General features: G+C 39.1%; 1 protein-coding gene across 3 annotated transcripts in view; it reads left to right on the top strand.

The window, feature by feature from the left end:
- Cdk5rap2 (CDK5 regulatory subunit associated protein 2) overlaps nucleotides 1-19,808 on the top strand; it is a 179,723-nt gene that overhangs the window by 68,806 nt on the left and 91,109 nt on the right. For all 3 annotated transcript variants that reach the window (XM_051188037.1, XM_051188036.1, XM_051188035.1), the window contains exons 13-14: nucleotides 13,955-14,125; nucleotides 17,385-17,522. In XM_051188037.1, coding sequence (XP_051043994.1) covers nucleotides 13,955-14,125; nucleotides 17,385-17,522 — 309 coding nt within the window. The remainder of the gene's footprint in view (nucleotides 1-13,954; nucleotides 14,126-17,384; nucleotides 17,523-19,808) is intronic.

The raw sequence follows: 19,808 nt of genomic DNA, 5'->3' as shown, positions 1-19,808 counted from the left end.
GGACTGGGATCACAAGGTAGTTTTTTGGAGTGTTATCTTTTTTTGTTTGTTTTTTGACAGTAGTCATGCTAATTGGAATGAGATGGTATCTCACCAAGTGGTTTTTTCTTTAAGATTTTATTTTATTTATGAGTGTATGTTTGGTCCCTGTGTAGGTATGTACATATGAGTGCAGTTCCCATGGAAGCTAGAAGAAGACTTTGAATTCTGTCTTAGTTAGGGTTTATGTTGCTGTGATGAAACACCATGACCAAAAAGCAAGGTGGACAGGAAAGGGTTTATTGGGCTTACACTTAGCATTGCTGTTCATCACTGAAGGAAGTCAGGACAGGAACTCAAATGGTCGGGATCCTGGAGGCAAGAGCTGATGCAGAGGCCATTGGAGGGCTGCTGCTGACTAGCATGCTGGCTTACTTAGCCTGCTTCCTTATAGAACTCAGCACAAGCAGCCCAGGGATGGCACCACCCACCATGGGCTGGGCCCTCCTCCAGTTGGTCACTAAATAAGAAAATGTATCCTGGAATAATAATGATTGGGAAAAACAGGCTGAATAGATGTTTGTTTATTCAGGGAGAAATAACTTACAACAGAGACAGATGAACGCCAGCAGGTTCCTGTCCCAAGGATGCCTCTGGATGTTCTGTCTCCTTCAGCAAGCAAGAGAGATCTCCCAGGCTCCATCCCCAGACCTAGATCCCCCAGGTCAAGTCCACCCCTGTTCCCACCCCCAATAGGAAAAGTCAGTGCAACAGGTGCGGACAGAGTGAATATCTCACTACAAAAATGCCTTACACCTGGATCTGAAGGAGGCATTTCCTGAGTTGAGGTTCCTTTAATGACTCCAGCCTGTGTCAAGTTGATGTAAAAAATCAGCCAGTACAAATCCCTTGGAGCTAGAGTTACAGGAAGTTATGATTCCTTGATGTGGTTCTGGGAACTGAACTTGAATTTTTTTCTTCTGTGAGAACTTGAGGTGCATCTTTTTAGGTTATTTGAAAGCTGTTTTTGATGCAGGCTTTTGTTGCTGTGTGCTTGCCTCTTAACACTGCTTTTGCTGTGTTCCAGGGGTTTTGGTATGTTTTGTTTCCATTTTCATTTGTTTCTAGGAAACGTTAAATTCCCCTCCCTTTAATTTTATTTTTCTTTAACTGATTTCCTCAGTTGTCTGTTGTTTCTTCATAAGTGTGTTGTCCAGTTTTTACTTATATGTATGTGCATATATATGCCAGTCAAGTGTTTTGGCCTGTGGAGGTCAGAGAGGGTGTCAGATTCTTTTTAACTATAGTATCTGAAGTGTCCCAACATGTTGGTTAGTAGATATCTGATCTCTGTGTATTCCATAATCCCATTATGACCAGAAAAGATAAAGGAATTTTTTAAAAAATTTGTTTAAGACTAATTTTCTAGGTTAAGATATAGTTTCTTCTACTGAAAGTACTGAAAGTACTTGATGGAAAAAAAAATGTGTTTTGTAAATGTTGTTCAGACTATTTTGTAAATATCTATTGTTCATTTATCTATTACATAGTTTAACTTTTGTGTTTATTTTTTGGTAGTCTGTTGGGAAGAATTTGGTATTAAACCCCCCACTATTGTTTTAGAGCTATCTCTTTCAATTGGTAAAATGTTTCATACAATCAGGTGATCTAATATTAGTGCCTGTGCATTTCAGCTTTGTTAAATTTGCTTTTTAAAAAAATTTAATATTATCATATGTGTTGGTATTTGTGTGTGTGTGCACACATGTGCTGTACATGTGAATTGTACACCTGCCGTGTATATGGTAATCTCCCTCAAGCAGCTATTGTCTGATGATCATTAGATTTTGCTTGTTTTGGATGATCTTTGCTTTCATTTTTGACAGACAGACTTGCTTGGTATGATAGTCTTGGTTGACAAGTTACTTTCTTCAGGACTTGAAATACATCAGTCCAAACCTTTCCCAGATTTCTGATAAGAAATTTGCTGTTTAATAGGTTTGCCCTTAAATGTGACTTGATATCTTGATATTTTTCTCTTGCAGACTTTAAGATTTTTTTTTTTTTTTTTTTGTCCTATGTGTGGTAAGGCCCCTTCCCTCCCTCCCTCTCTCCCTTCCTCCCTCCCTCTCTCTGTCCATCCTTCCTTCCTTTCCTTCTTTCTTTCCCATCCTTTCTATTTGGGTTCTATGGCGTTATTGAATTTGAATCTGGATATCCATGTTTTCTTCACTATTAGGAAGTTTGCTTAAACAAAACAATTGTTTTCTTGTCTCTCATTGAGTAGTTTTTCTATGCCCTTTCCCTTTATTTCTTCCACATTAGGAACACCAGTGTCCGGTGTGACCTTTTGATGTACCTCAGAAACCTCCCATGCTGCTTCACATTTATTCTTTTCTGTCTGAATGTAATATTTTAAGACCTATCTTGAAGTTCTAGGGTTCTTTATTTTGCTTGATATATTTGCTAAGGCTTCCCAATTAAATTTTTAAAAATCTGATTTATTGAGTTTTTCTTTTTAATTTTCTGATTCTTTTTCAAAATTTCTCATTCATATTGTGTATTGTTTTCCTGATTTTTAAAAATTGTTTACCTGCATAATTTTGGAGCTCAGTGAAACTTTTTAAAGAACAATGTTTGTGTATGTGTGTGTGTGATGTTCAATGCAGTGCACATAGATGCCAGAAGTGACGCATTCCCCTGAAACTGGGGATAGGTTTTTGTGGCTAACTTGACATGGATGCTGGGAACTGAACTTGGGTCCTCTAGAAGAAGAGAATACCCCTTTAACTGCATAGCCTTTGTCTCTCCAGTCCTTTTACTGATGTTAAAACCTTCTTTTGAATTATTGGGAATTTTATTGATTTTGACAGCTTCATAGTTTATTGCAAGAGAGTTATAATTGTTAGGAGATTGGATTGTGTGAGGTTTTTTTGTTTTGTTTTGTTTTGTTTTTTTTTTTTGACAAATAGTATTTAGAATACTTACATTAAGTAACATGATTCTTAAATCTTGATACTTTGTTTCTTGAACTCCTTGGATTCCAAATAGGGAGGGAAATTTCATCAAGGAATGCTTTGTAAAAGAGGTGGCACCATGATTGGGCCTTGGAAGGTGGCATGCTGCGGGGTTTTTTTTGGGGGGGGGGGGTTACATATTTTCACATGGAAGGAACTGGGTGGAGACAAGCAGAGCACTCTGGAAAGTGTGAACAAAATGGCAGGGCGAGGCAGGACTGGTTTGAGATAAGCTGAGGCTAAGCTGGTGCCCACTGGAGGAGCCAGGGATGTGCTGCTGCCTCTTGAGTTCTTTTTTGCAGTTACTGTCTCCATGTGGCTGGTTGAAAAAAAGAGATGTGGTTGGGAAATTGCTGCAGTGTCCTGGGTGACAGTTGTGTTCTGAAGGAAGGATGTGAAGGCGATTCTATGAGAGGAGGCGCAGAGCTTCCCTAATTCTACAATGTGAAGCCTTCCTTCTTTTGACCCTTTTTCATGGGAGAGTTGCTTAGTAGATTAGTGTCCAGAATATTTATGGGACTATCCTTGTTAACTGGAGGGGAGGTATGGTACTTTAAGACAAATGAACAAATTTCAGATTCCTCTGCTTTTCAATTCAGACCTATGAGGCCCAGTTTGGTTGGGGGAACTGAATCCATTCTTTACTTATGATTTTTTTTTTTTTCTGCCACTACTGGATTCTTAAGGAAAAGAATTCAAGTGGGTTCATTAAGGTGGGAAGGTCCTTTCCCCTCTCCAAATAGTGACAGAAACAACAAAGAACTCAAAATTTCTTTCTGTCAAATCCTACTTCAAATATGTAATTCACAAGATTGTACTTTGACTCTTACTCTGCTGTACAGGTCCTAGCTAGATTCGCTCTGGAGTGCAGGGGTGATCATCCACAGTATTTGGGGGTTCTTGGTTACAAGAGCTTTAAGTCAAGTCTAGGCTCTTGGTCTCTTATGTACTCTACTAAGAGGAAAGAAATTTATTGTACCTCAGCCATAACCTTCATGCTGGGCACGCATCCTGTATCCTTTCATTTAATCTCAAAGCCCAAAGAAGCTACGTTATCATCTCCTTTCTGGGAAGGGAACCACTTATGTCCATGGTCACATAGCTAGTTAGAATTTGAGCCATGATTCAAGGCAAAGTCTGTCTATTTTGGCAGCCCTGGAATATTGAAGGAGATTTGAGGGAACCACCCAAGGTCATCAATTTTCAGTTCTGATTGTTTTGCTTCAGCAAGGCATGCTGTCTCCATGCCTCCCTGAAACATTTATTATAACTCCATGGGTTGTGAGATCATGAGTCAGTTGGCTGTCTTTGTGTTGCCATGGCAGCTGTTCCTCTTCAAGGCCACCTTAACACACACCCTCCCATACCTCCAGTCTCTTTGCTTTAAGCCTTTTCTCATTGCTGACCAAATGAGTAGGTAGATCCTGTTCCTGACCCATCTATTTGGCAGAGGACCCCAGACATTCAAGTGTGGAGACATTATAAAACTGACTTGTGATATTGGAAGTATTGCCTAATGAAAAGCCTGCAATACAGAGTGTTTTAAAACTTTTAGTCTAATAGTTGGAGTTGAGACCACAGAACTTGGGCCACACTGGCTTGGCTTTCAGTTTCAACATTAGAAACTAAATAAATCTTTGTTTCACTCTATGAGCATTATTTACCTTTCTGGGAAGTAAGACTGATGATTCTTACCATGTAGGCAGTTAATAAAGTTATCAGTATCTCACATCACAATGTCTTGGCCAATGTCTTGGCTTGTAGCTAATGTCCAGTATATGGTGAGTTTCATAACTGATGTAATCATACTAAGGGAAATCGCTTATCTTGACTTCCCTTTATGCCTTGATGGTACTGTGGGTCATATACCTCCTGATGTGTATTCATTTTCTCTCCTTTTCTTTCTCTCTCCCCCTCTCCCTCTCTCTCTCCCTCCCTTTTCTTCTCCTTCCCTCTCTCCTCTCTCTTTCTCTCTCCATCTCTCTCTTTATTTTCTCACAGTGCACCAAGGGCTATGTTAGACCTTAGGTTTATCCCCCTAATCTTGAAGAGCGTTACTTTATAGAATTATGGAACAGACCATTTTCATGTGTTAATTCAGTTTCAGGGTTATGGGTGAACGTGTATACGCTAGTAGCCTTTATCACATGTTTTCCTAGATAGATTAATTAAAACTCCTAAAGCAAATGATAAAGGAGACTGGAATAATGATTTCTAAATATACACATACTAGAATCTATCATTTCTCAACTTGTGGGTTTTGACCATTCTGGGGATCAGTTGACTCTTTCACAGGGGTCACATAACAGATATCCTGTATATCAGTTATTTACATTATAACTCATAACAGTAGCAAAATTACAATTATGAAATAGCAATGAAATAATTTTATGGTGTGGTAACCACAACAAGAGGAACTGTATTTGCAGCATTAGGAAGGGTGAGAACGTTGGACCCCCCCAGACTGATAGCTGGGAAACCAGCATTGGACCGACTTAGACCCCCTGAACATGGATCTCAGTTAGAAGGCCTGGGTAGTCTAAGGTACCTCTGACAGTGGAACCAGGATGTATCCCTGGTTAATGAAAGGACTTTGGGAGCACATTCCCCATGGAGGGATACTCCCTTAGCCTAGAGACAGGAGGGAGGGCCTAGACCCTACTCCAAATGACTTGACAGATTTTGATGATCCCTTCTGGAAGGCATCACCCTCCCTGTGGAATGGGTGGAGAATGGGAGGAGAGGGGATTTTGGGGGACATGGGAGGATGGAGGGAGAGGAAACTTGGGATCAATATGTAAAATAAGAAAAAAAAAAAAACAAAACTTGAATCACCCCTCAAAACGTGGGCCTGACATGTGTTTAAAGGAAAGAATATAACATAGAGATTTGACCTATGCACACGAAGAATGCACATTTAGGATAAAGTGTGAACTTTTAAAGAATTGGAATACTACTTTTTATCAAATAGACAACAAAGCAAGTATAATCAAAATATGGTCCTGGACTAAGAATGAATATCTTCAATGAACAGAGGTTGGACAGCAGTCACTGTGGAAATGCAAATTACAACCACAACAACATATTACCTTAAAACTCTTAGGATGGTTATTACCAAAAAAAAAGAAAGAAAGAAAAAAGAAAAGAAAGATGAGAGTGAATTTGCATCTTTACCTCATACCATATGAAAAATGAGCTCAAAACTAGATGTGAAACACAGAAGGTAAACTTTGTGACAATTGTTCTGGGCAGTAGTTCATTTTTGAGCTATGATCCTGAAAGCAGAGGCTACAAAACAAAAGAAACTTTGTTTTTAAGCAAAGGAAGCAGTTTAACAGAGAGAAGAGACAGCCTATTACTTGGGAGAAAGTATGTATAAGCCATATGCACGCATCTTATAAGGAGTTGATAATTATCCATAATGTTTAAGAAATCCAGACTACACACCTGCAAGAAAACTGAATGGACAAAGGACTTGATTAGACTTCTCAGATGGAAACATACAAATAGTTACTTTATTTTAGGAAAAAAAAACTTCCACTTTCCTAGTCATTGTGGAAATGCAAATTACAACCCCAACAACATATCATCTTGAGGCTGTTAGAATGGGTATTAACAAAAAGACAAAGATAATGAATCCTGGGGAGGATGTAGGAAAAGAGGACTCCTGTGTGCTGTTGGTGAGGATGTAAATTAGGGAATTGGTTTTGGAGAACAGTATGGAGGTTCCTCAGAAAATGAAACTAGAATTATCTTAGGATTCAGTAATTACACTTTTGTGTATATATCCTACAGGATTGAAGTCAGTATGTTGAAATATTTCTACTTTCATTTTTTTTGTTCACTACAGCACTATTGACAACATTCAATCATGGAAGCAAGCTAAGTGTTGCACACCCAGCATACACATACACACACATCTCATACACACAGGAATATTATTCAGCCATAAATAAAACTGTCATTTATAACAGCATGAGTGGGCCTGGAATCTAAAGAAACTGATCTTCCAGAAGTAGAGTAGAATTGGTCTTCGTGGAGTATAAGGATTTGTGAAGGAGTATGAAGAGATGTTGGCTAAAAGGACAGATTTTCAAACAAGAGACATAAATTTTCCAGGTCTATTGTATGGCATAATAAATATAAAATATTTAGAAATTTAATATTGCTAAAAGGACAAATTTTAAATGTCACTAAAAGAGACATTTCAGTGACAAACGTGTTAATTAGCTTGATATAGTTGTTCTACAGTGTATATACATGTATCAAAATATGACATTTTACTCATAAATGTGGTTATTTGCCAATTACAAGTATAATATTAAAACAATATTTACAACTAAAATAAAATTCTAAAGAAAGCACACTCTTCGTAAGGTAGTGTGTAGATTTATTGTGTGTGTGTGTGTGCTTTATGTGTGTATTCATGTGAGCATATGTACATGTGTGCCAGTGTATGAACTGGGTCAGAGGTTGATCTTCCTCTGTTGTTCACCACTTTTTTTTTCCATATGGTTTCTCACTGAACATAGAGCTCACTGATTACTTATTATGCCAGCAGGCTGGCCAGTGAGTTCTTGGAATTTGACTGTGTCTATGCCTCCTCCCCCACCCAGCTCTGTGGTTATGGACTGCCCATGTCTAGTTTTTGTTCAGGCAGGTGCTAGGGATCAAACTCTTGCTCCACCGTAACATTAAAAAGATATGGTTAAGTACCTATCTTAACATAAGATCTTAAAATTTGTTGATTTTTATTTATTTATTTTTTCTTTTTGGTTAGCGGTCCATCAAAGTGGTGTGGTGGATGGGTTTAATTAAGTGGATTGAGGTAATTGCATTATTACAAAAAAAGCCCCAGACGTGTGCTTTAGTGTAGGTGTAAACTAAGAGGGTTTAGAACCAGATACTAGCCATGTGTTGCTCCTTTGTCACTGTGATAACAAGTAAATTAGCTTTCCTTTGTCTCTTTCCTTGCTCATAAAATGGGGGCAGTGTTGTGGAATATTATTTTAAGGTGTGTGACTTTTGTTTATGCTATATTTGTTTAACTCTGTAAAGCTGTGTTACTGTGCCTGGCTAAAACACTTAATGGACTAATAAAAATCTGAACAGCCAATAGCCAGGCAGGAGCAAGGATAGGTGGGGCTGACAGGCAGAGAATATAAATCGAAGGAGAAACTAGGAAGAGAGCAGCCAGAGAACAAGGAGAGGAGGATGTCAGGGGCCAGCTACACAGATACAGACAGCCACATAATAAGAAGGAAAGTAAGGTACACACAAGTAAGAAAGATAAAAGGCTAGAGAGAAAAGGTTGATGGGTCAATTAAAGTTAAGAAAAGCTGGCTAGCAACAAGCCAAGTAAGGATGGGTATTCATAAGTAATAATGAGATTCTGTGTGTGAGTTATTTGGGAGCTGGTTGCTGGGCTCCTCAAAAAGCTAAAAGATTAAAGAATAAAAAACAAATACAACAGGCTGAAGTGTACCTAATTGGTAGAGCACTGTGAGACCCCAAATTTCATCTTCTACTTATTTATTATTTTCATTTACTCATTATTTACTTCATTTATCTGATAGATGCTTAGACAGTGAGTGCTGATTTGGTTATTTATTGCTGTATTATATTTCATCCTTAAAGTTGGTATCTAAAGTAATAATTTAATTTTACTAGCCAAGGATTTGGGGAGGGCTCATCTGAATGGTTTTCTGCTCTACATGCCCCTGACTTGTACACATTTGGTAGGTGGGCTGCTTTGGAGAGCAAATGACTCTTATGTTTGGTACCTTGTTGGAGATGGGTGGAAAATAAAAGTTATCAACTAGAGTACCTGCATTTTTGGCCTCTCCATATAGGAAAATTAGGATGACCATGCCTCTTAGATGACTTGGAAGCTTCCAAGAGAGTGCCCGAAGAGACAGGAATGAGAAATTTCAGGCCTGGGCCTGAAATGGCCTGTGTTCTTTAGGTTGCAATGGTCACTACATCCCAAGGCTTTAAAAAGTGGGGACATAGATTCTCTCTTTTCTCCATGGGGGAAAGTCAAAGATACGGCTATATTTAATCTGTTACAGTATTTTCTATGTGTATGGTGCCATCATAGGGGATAGAGTTGCAGAAGTAAACAAAATATGATCTGCTCTTGTGGGACTGAAAACATTCACACAAAATGGGTATACTATATTAGCAGGTGCTATAGGAAGAGATAATAGAGGAAAGAAGTGTTGAGAAGGAGGTGAAGAGAGGGAGGTTATGAAGACTGGAGTGAGGTGACAGACCTGCAGGAGGCAAGGGTTAGCCCTGAACCACAGGCATTGGCTACAGCAAGCATGATGGTCATGAGTTGAGTACATTCCCCCAATGTAAGAGCCAGAGCAGAACTAGCAGGGCAAGCAGCAAGCAGAGAGCTTTGAGGTTGCCAGAGTTCAGCTGGAGTCAAGTGGGGGCTCAAAGGTCATTATAATATTGTTTTTGAGGTAAGGTCTCATTAGGGAGCCCTGGCTGGCCTGGGACTCAACTTTGTAGACCAGGCTGGCTTCAAACTCAGAATTCTTCCTGCCACTACCTCCTGAGTGCTGGGATTAAAGACATCATAAATTTCGAAGATGAAACAGATTAACTATGCTAATACCTGTCACATGGTCTGTATCATGGTAAGTGCTTGCTCCAATAGCTTGTGCTCCATTGACTCTAAATGTAGGAGCATTCCAGATCTTCCTTATTGGATTGCATACTTCTCAGTTCACAGCTGCTTCTCTAGCACTGGTATGTGTTCATCCTGATTAGAAAACAAGACCCCAAGGGGGAAAATATAATAAAGTCCTGTTTATTGGACATGTGATTCCTGACTCTTCTGTAATAGCTTTGGGAAGGTAGATGGACTTGCCCTGGAAGGAATTCCGATGTGGAAGAATTGAATCTGTGCTTTGTAAGTGCATACCTTGCGTGATTCTTTTAAAATTTTTTTATGTATGTGAATGCTTGACATGCATGTATGTCTATGCACCAGTTACATGGTATGTGCCCACAGAGGCCAGAAGAAGGCATCAACACTCTGTGAACTGGAGTTACAGATGGCTATGAGCTACCATGTGGGTGCTGGGAATCAAACCTAGGCCTCTAGAAGAGCAATCAGTGCTTTAACTGCTGAGTCATATCTCTAGGCCCTTTGTAGATGATTCTTAAAGGAACAACTTTTGTTTGAACTATACTTGAAAGCATTGTCATTCATAGCTAACAAGAACAGTCTATAGTGGGGGGAAAAACAGTAGTCACTTCTATAGGGATATGGTTGGTGATCAAGGAAATGCACTTGTGAAGAAAGAAGTCTTTCCTATCAGCTTTGTGTGTGGGGGTTTGTTTGTTTGTTTTTGTTTTTGTTTTTTTGTTACTGCCTCTTTGGAAGAATCCTCAAAATATGCATACCCTTTGACCTAGAAATTCCTCTCTAGATTTTTCTGAAAAGTTAAATCTAAAGCAAAAAGATACAGTAATAAAAAAAAACAGTACACTGTAATAACATGTTATGTGGAGGCTCAAATAGTTGGAAGCGGTAAGGATACAGTGCAGTGAATTTTGCTATATTTGTTAAAATTGCTAAATGAGAAGATTGTGTAGAATTGTTTTGTTTTAATTTTTAGAGACAATGTCTTGCTCTGGAGACGTAGCTGGCCAGGAATTTTCTCTGTAGACTAGGCTGGCCAGGTTTGAGGCATCACACCAGCTTTATTTTTCTTTCTTTTTTTTTTAAACTGTTTTTTTTATATCTAATTTAGTTGCTATATGTTCTTTATAAGTCATGATATAGTAGAATAAATAAAAACAGCAAGAAGTTTAAACCAAAGTTAAAATAATCCAAAAACCCATTGCAGTTGGAGAAGGTCCAAAAGAAGAATTCACAACTTGAACAGGGCTTAAGTTGTTGGCAGGACTAGCTCATTGGTTATTATTCTGTTACTGTTGCTTTAGCATTACAGCTGGCTCTGTGTCTGGATTCTGCATTTACACATTTAACCAAGCTTGAGTTGAAAATTGCATTTGTATTAAACATGTAGAGACTTCTGGCCATTATTCTCTAACAATATTGTGTAACAGCTGTGTACAGACAGCATTTGCATTGTTCTAAATATTATAGCAATTGGAGAATGTGGGCAGATTCTATGCAAGTATTTTACTGTTATAGGAAGGACTTGGGTGTTACTTGTAGTATCATTTGGAGGTCTAGAACTAATTGCCCAGAGATACTAGGGCAATTTTGTATGTAGAATTAAAAACAAAAATCTGATCCCCATCCCCCCAAAAAATCCTGTATTCCCTCTAGAATTGAGTTTTGGTTTACTGCTTAGAGTTCATGACAGCTTGTGATCTTATTTTGGATTAAGGGTCTAAGATAGCCTCATCTTTTTCCCTTGAAGGGGCAACATTTAATTTAAAAAATATTTTTGTTTCTCCCCAATATCGGGGTCTCTGATTTTGTAATTGTTTACAAAATAGTGATTATCTGTTTTATTATTTCTCATTTTATAGCTGAATATTCCTGGAAACATATACTTGTTTCTTCTTCTCTAGCTGTTTGTTATGAGGGGCAGTTCATATAGTAAAAATTAAACATAAAAATAACAAAAGAACTTCTCTAGACACCCGAAAGGCATTTATTTCATGTTTCAGCAATAGCAGGTTGTCACGGTACAGATTTATCTTGTCTTCTGAAGTCAGAAGTCTGAGACAGGGCTCACCAAATCCAGGTGGAGACTTTTTTTAGGGTTGTATTCCTCTTGAAGGCTGTAGATTCTGGAGGCTGGTTGATTTCTGGACCAGTGGTCCCTTTTCATTCTCAATGCTAGCCATGGTTGCTAGAAGAGGTTTTCTGCCATCCTTTCCATCTTCAAGGGCCCTTGTAGTTATATCAGAGCCACCTTGATAACCCAGGATGACACTTGCCTTTAAAAGTCAGCTGGTAAACAGCTTGAATTCTGTTAACCTTTATTCCTCTTTGCCATTAGAGATGGGAGTGGGAACATCTCTTCAGGAACAGTCATTCTTCCTATTAGAGCAACTAAAAGTGTTTTTTGTTTGTTTTTTAAAGTGGTATGAATTCATGAATTTCCTTACCCTAATTGTGTATGTGTGCATGTATGCCTACGAGCATGTTAGGGATAGAACCCAGAGCTTTACGTGTACTACGCCTCTTCCGCTAAGCCGTAACCTCAGCACTGAATCTGGATTTTTGATATGTTTGAGTTCTGTGGTCATCCTTATGAAAATTCTGTTTCCTCCCTCAAAGTGGAAAAAAGCTAGTTCTGGTTGGTTCCTTTGGATGTGCTTATTGTTGTACTTGATCCCTTCCTTCCTCTTGGGTATGAAAAGATGTCGGGACTCGTCCTGTATGCTCTTATCCCAAGTCTGCAGTGAGTCATCTGTTCTTGTGAGATGAACTTCATGTGCTCCACAGCTATTTGGAGGACCTGTTAGAATGTAGAGTGATGGTTTTGCCTTTCTAGAGGTCTGCAGCATTAGTTGTCAGGATGCAGGCGATTCTGTTTTAAGTGATTCTAGGAAATGGCTGAGAACACTGTGGACTCCAGCAGGACATTGATGCTGGCCCTTCTCAGTGGAAGGAAGGAAACAGCAAAGTGTAAGTGCTTGTGGATAGCTCAGGTTCAGGTTTCCAGTGAGTCTAACTTTGTTCCTGTTTGTATTTCTTTCCTATTGTGTTGAAAGTCCTGGATTAGTAACTACTCATTTAATAAATATATACTAAGTATGTACATGCACTTCAGAATACCATTACTGATATTATTATTTATGATACAGTTACTTAAAACAGTTGAATATGATTTGTCTTCCCCTTTGTCTGTGGAGATACCTCAGTTAGGGTATGCTCATTACTCCACCCTCATGTTGTTGACTGAAACAGTTTGTTTCTCAACCCATCAAAGTCTTGCAAAGCCAGATTCATTGCTTTGGTTGCTCTGTTTTCAGTTGTAAGGGAACATTAAACGATAATTGTGTACAATTTTAAATGGTCACATCTGTAAGCTAGTTCTGTCTTTTGTTTCTTCTATCTAGCTCTCTTCTGTCTTATGGGCAGCCATTTAGTTTGTGTTATGGTGAAATACATGGCAGTATGCTCTCCTTTCTCATTTCTCCTGGCTCTCTCTTCCTCAACATCTACCCTAATATGTTCTGGCAATTACTCTGGGCATCTTCAGAGAGACTCTATTCCTTTTCCTGCACAGTGCAAGTGTTCTGTGGTAAAACTGTGTCATAGCTTATTCCTCTTGATACTCATCTGGGTTGTTTACAGTTGTTTGCTTTTCCAAATAGTCAACTTCAAAAATCAACCTCACAAGCACCTGCCATAAGGTGGTGGCAATCTTACTGTATATTGGGTTTTTTTTTTCCCCTCCCATTTAAAAATACCTCCTACTGAGATGTGCATTACTACGGGTTCTTCCTGACCACTGTTAAGGCACTTTCTGATTGATTTCATGCATTATAGAGTCTCAGGGACAAGGTAAAAATCTCCTAGAAGCCTCTATTGCCCCTCTGTTTAGGTGCCCTGCCTCAGTTGCATAAGCATGAAGGAAATAACCAGCGTTGTATTATACACAGTTTAATTATCTTCATTTGTCTTTACTTGTAATTGTGCTTTTAAAAGTATTTTATTCTCTATAATTTTCTCTCATTTTTTCCTAGTTTCAGGCTGTTTGGTTTTCTAGTTTTCAGCATTATAACTAATATTATGTTTATAAAGACTTTTCTAAATTTATAATATTCTGAAAATTGGTTTTTGTAAAACTCTAAATGATAAAGGAAGCTGTATTTGTTAAATACACTGATCAACTTGTTTCCATCACAACTCTGGAAGTGAAACTGGTAAGAGATTGGCACTTTGAATTCTTCAGTAGTAAATTCTGGCTTTTTTTTTTTTTTTTTTTTTTTTCTTTTACTTATGGTAGGATCTTAGAAACGAAGTTGAGAAACTACGAAATGAAGTGAATGAGAGAGGGAAGGCAGTGGAGAAGCATTGCAAGAGTGTTCCCAGCGAAAGCAATAGGGAGTTCCATACTCAAGAACAAGTGGCCCATCGTTTAACAGAAAGTGGCATTCAAAAGGATCTGATGCTTCAGGTACCATCTTTTCCTCTCACATGTCAATCACCTTTCAATGTAGTTGTTTACTCTGAACTCTTGGAAGAATGTTTTCTTTGAGACAGTGTCTATGTAGCCCTGGCTAGTCTCAAACTCACTATGTTGTCTTTGAGCTTCTGGCTTTCCAGTCTCTACCTTTGGAGCACTGGGATCTGAGGCATATTTCACCACTCCCACTTTCACAAACTTCACTGCTGTGTTTGTGGCACGTAGAACTTTTTTCTTTATGTTATAAGATCCCCAGTTGATAGGACGGGAAAGAAGGTCAGAGAAGGGAAGTGCTTACTCTGGTCACATGATAAATGGCCGTGCCCTAGCTGGATTTGCTCTTGTGCCCAGTCCACTCAGTGAGGGCTCAAGTACTTGGGCTGTGGCCCTTCACTCCTTTGCCCATTTGTTCTCCTGTTTAGTCTTGGAATTCACTTCTTATTTGGTAACTGTGGTGGATTAAATCCAGGTATTTAATACTGCTACCTACTACTGATATATCACTGACACACAAAGGTAGGCACAGAATAGTGTAAGCACATGGCTATGTAGGAGAACTGTACAGCTGTGAGTAACAAAATGAGGATGTTATGCACGTTTGGATGAGTGGGAACTGTACAGGAATTCAGTTTTGCCACTGTAGCACATAATAAAGAATAGCAACCTAGAATTAAGCTGACATGGGCCACAGCTCAAAAAAGACTCAGCAGACATGTGGCCAGTGCCTTTGAAAACAGGAGATTTACCTGAGATTCTAGACAGGTATAGGCCTCCCTCTCTTCCTCTTCAGCAAGAGATCTCTGGAGAATGTAAAGCAAAAACAAAAAAGTACTGGTCTAGGGGTCATTGGTATCAGCAGAAAATTATAAAGCAGAAATGGCAATGGAGTGACTAAAGTATGTCGACCCCAACCAGTGAGAGTTCTCCTAGAGGAGAAAAGAATGAAAGATGCTGCAAGTTGAGGATCCTTTTTCAGACAGCTGTTTTTCACCTGTACATCTCCCAGTAAGACTACTTTTGTGCTGTCCATTTCTGAGCACTTTAGTATTTAAAAGGTGAGTGGCCTAAGTTCATCAAATGGGATAAAGTGTTGAAGAAAGAGAATGAAGGTACATAGAAATCTGAGTGGGTGGCTCATGACTATTATTTTATCATTTGGAAGGCTGAGGTGGGGGATCATTAGTTTGATGACACCTGGGATATATAGATATATAGAAGAAATGGCAACAGTGAAAATTATACAGCTTTTTAAACCTACAAAAATTTCATAGCAAAACAGTGTAAAATAAGAAGTAAGGTCAGGATCTATTAGATGACTCAGTGGGCATAAGTGATTGTCATATAAACCTGATTACCTGAGTTTGATCCCCAGAATCCACATCAAGGTGGAAGGAGAGAACTTATCCCCCTTATTCCACATAGTTATCCTCCAACCTTCACTAGTGTTGTGACACACATGCTGTGACACTCTCTCTCTCTCTCTCTCTCTCTCTCTCTCTCTCTCTCTCTCTCTCTCTCTCTCTAAAGTAAGATCAGAATCTAATACAAATAAAGATATCTAGAAAAGAAGAAGGGCCTATTGGAAATTCAGTGTACAATTGCTGACTAAACATTTACAGTGCAAGAGTTAGAAAGTTGAAGATAAAAGTTGTGTAAGTCTTCCAGAAAACAGAATTAAACAAACAAGATAAGGAAAAGGTAAAGATAACAAAATTAGAGACATGGTTCAAGTAAAAATATGACTGACTAAAACACCAGGAAGCAAAACAGGAGAAGCAGGTGGAGGTATCAGGAGCTGTGTCCCAGGATGGAAAAAAAATCCCTGTTCATGCACAAAGATCCATAGGCTGAGGTGAGGCATTATGGTATTCCAGAGCTTGGTGATTAAGAAAGGATCTGAAAGGCTCCAGAGAGGGGAGCAACATGGACCATGTATGAAGAGGGACTTAGAATGATATCAGAACTCTGAGCAGCTGCTTTTATGATACAGTTGTTAAGGGAGGTATTGAGATGGAGGTGACTGATACAAGAGATAAATCTAAATCCCCACACTCCTGATTCGAGCCAGTTGGTAAACTGAAATGTAAGAAATCAAGAAACACAAGAGTGAGAATATCATGTTGACAGCTGAAGACAGAGCAGAAGTAACACCTAAGGAATTGCATGTTAGTTTTGCCTGAGAGTGAGGCTTTGAGGAGAAAACTGGGGAGAGAGGGGTACTACTGTTTCCTAGTTAAGCCTTATAGTGTAGTTTGCTTGGTCAAAACATGACAATGATGAAGGTGCAATTATACCAACACAATTCTAGAGGCACTGTTGGCTGATTTCTAGTTCTTCCTATTATAATTCAGTGGGACCTTACAGAGAATTACCCATTTCTTTCTTTGTGAGTACTGGATTCCTTCTAAATGATTGGTATGTTAAATTAATTCTGTTCCATGCTCAGGAGGTAGAAGTATATATTATTCCTTGCTTTCCTGCAAAGAGTAAACAAAACCCTGGCTTAGGAATCACCAGTTTTCAAATAGATTCTGCACTTGAACTTGGCCAGATACCAAAGAGGCAGTCTCCTAGTCCTGTTGTATTATTGGATTCAGGCTTCTGAAAGGCCAGGGTGGAACTGCATTGTGTGTCATGGAGAAAGAGTCTCATGTATGAGCACACCTTAATGCTTATTTGCAGTCCCACCCTTTTCTTTCTGATACATGTGAATGTTTTGAGTTTATAGTTTCAAGGGAGACTAAGAATTTGTTGAGCTTAAATATGCAAGCCCTCTAATTACCTGGCATGTTGACTGGGTAGGAAATGGACCCAGGGTCATGCAATGAGCAGGATAGAATTAGGGATGTTATCAGCTCGTTGGATCAGAGTATTCTATCAACAGGAAGACAGTCACTGTGGCAAGTAAGGGCAATTCATAGATAGCCACTGTCCTTGGCCACCTTGCTGGTATGATGCTTACTCTCATCCAGTCATGATATACAGATGAAGTTGTATCACAGCTGTGTTCTGTGTAGTTGCCTAATGTTTTGGGATGGTGAAATTATCTAGAAGACATAAGAACTTTGTGACAAAATAATATATCTTCCCTTAAAGAGTTTAAGAATAATCTCTGTGTGTGTGTGTATGTGTTTTATATATGTATTTTTGATGAAAACTTTCTTATGATTTGTAAGAAAAATGTGTGTGTGTGTGTGTGTGTGTGTGTGTATTATATATAACTTTCCTATGATTTGTTTCATTTCCTTAGAAATCCAATGAAGACTTGGAAGCAATACAGCAGAACAGTTATTTAATGACTGCAGAGGAGCTCAAGTTTGGGAGCGATGGCTTCATAACAGAAAAGTGTTCTCAGCAGTCACCAGGCAGCAAACTCATCTTCTCTAAGGCAAGCTTGACTGAATTTGGATGTCCACATGTGAATGTATTCATGTTCTTTTCTGAAATGTATTTGATAACTCCTTTGATAGGGACTATCCAGTGCCTTCTTGCTGATGATTGAGTTTATAACAGGTAGGATGGGGAGGCTTTGTCTAGCCACTCTGCAAATTAGTATCCTTCATCTGGTCATTCCTGTTTTCTGTGCACCTAGTACCAAGAATTTCTAGTCTTCTGGGAAAGGAGCCTGGTAACTGCTCCATCAAGGATCATTTCTTGAGAAATGTTGGGTTCTAGGCTGTAAGGAAGTTGTCCTGGTGAAAGGCTGGTTCTTCCTCATCTAGCCCTCATTGTTGGTCTAGTCTTCTTTGCTCTTAATGAACTGTGGAGCATAATGCCTGAAAGCACAGTTGGTGCCTCTATGTGCTTTTACTTATGTCTGCCCATCTGCTTGGGTGCTATCATATTTATCTTTTAACACTGTCTAGAGTAACCTTCCCTGATCCCATAGCACTGAACTGGCCTCTCTTGTAGCACACATTCTTCCTCTAGTTGCTGTCGTTTGTTCCACCTCTTTGCTTCTCCCCTGCACCAGGTGCAGCACCATTGGTGGACACTTGGGGAGTGGTGACGGGTGCTTATCTCTGAATCCAGTGCTTAGCCCTCTATACTTGGCTCTGGAAATGTGAGTTTAGTGATTATATGAATGATTGTGGCAGCCTGACCTGCAAAAGAAGAGGTATTAAATGTAGGTCAAGTTCTTTAAACCTTTTCAAAATTAGGCAAATTAGGTTTGTGATGAATGACTGATTGTGACTTGTGCTTTTGTGAAAGGTGTTTCTCATAATAATTAACAAACTGGACAGCATGAGACATCTGGACAGATATAGGCACTTTGACTGGAGTAGAGCTGGAGATTGCCCTTGTGCCATACCACCCTGCAGTTATTCTGTTGTGGAGTGGATGGTTAAGGGCCCACAGGAGTAACCAGAGTGGCTGTGGTACTTAAAGTTGATGGGTAGGCCAGGATTTGTTTTTCAGTAGGCCCAGAAGTATTTTAGCAACCAGTACCTTCATGGTGCTTTGGTAACAGACCCAGTCCTGGGTATGGCTGGATGAAAGCTCCTGTTAGCTCTGATCAGTTTGTGTGTTGGCACCTGGAGGATCCTCATGAGAATGTCAGCATGGGTGAGGGGAGCCCTTGGACTGCCTGGGAATCTGGGGCCTGGATCTTTCTTCTGTTTCTGTCATCCCACTTAGGGAAAGCCCAAGAACTTTGTCTCAGCCAATGTTTTGTGTTTTGACTTGGACCAACGTTAGTGGAAATGTTGAGGTGCACATGGCCAGTAATAAGTCAGCTGTTTTGAAGCTAGATAGTTTACATAGGTAGTGGTTAGTTTTATGTCAGCTTGACACAAGCTACAGTCATCTGAAGAGGGGAGCCTCAATTGAGAATAGGACTCTGTAAAACTTTAGTTGTAGGATGTTTTCTTAATTAGTGATTGATGGAGTAGGGCTCAACCCATTGTGGGTGGTACTATGTCTGTGTTGCTGATCCTCAGTTTTGTAAGAAAGTAGGCTGAGCAAGCCTTGCAGAACAAGTAAGCAGCGTCCCTCCTTGGCCTCTGCCTCCAAGTTCCTGACCTGTTTAAATTCTTGCCCTGGCTTCCTTCAATGATGAACTATAATGTGGGAATGTAAGCCAAATAAACACTTTCCTCCTCAACTTGCTTTTGGTCATGGTGTTTCATTACAACAATGGGAACCCTAACTAAAACAGGTAGTTTAGAGTGATACATCTTCATGGATTTACATAATATAGTTATTAAACTTTGCTGTTAGAATAACATTTTAGTTTTGTATAGTTAATCTGTATAGTTATAATCTTATGACGCTGGTTGAATATTTATTACATTTATTTATTTTGTGCTGCTTGCTATCAGTTCCTCATATAACCATGGGTACCAAGACATTGCATGGACATTTGGGCAGTATCCACATCTTGGCAATTTTTAAACTACTATGCAAAATGCTAAAGTATTTGGCAAAGGTTTAAATTTAAATTCTTTTCTGCAGGGCTAATTGCAAATTGTGGACAAGGAATTTTAAATTATATTTCAGAATTGTAGATTTCTGGGTGTCAATTTAAGAAGTTCCTGCTGTTACAGCCTCATTGTCTTTGCTCTGTTCTAGTGGTTCTCAAGGTTCCTAATGCTGAGACCCTTTAATGCAGTTGCCTTGTTGTGGTGACCCCAACCATAAGATTATTTTTGTAGCTACTTTGTAACTGCAGTTT

The sequence above is a fragment of the Phodopus roborovskii genome, unplaced genomic scaffold (genome assembly GCF_943737965.1).
Source record: "Phodopus roborovskii unplaced genomic scaffold, PHOROB, whole genome shotgun sequence".
In the NCBI taxonomy this organism is placed as follows: domain Eukaryota; kingdom Metazoa; phylum Chordata; class Mammalia; order Rodentia; family Cricetidae; genus Phodopus; species Phodopus roborovskii.
Note: the sequence above shows the minus strand (reverse complement) of the source record. Positions and strands in the feature narration are given on the sequence as shown.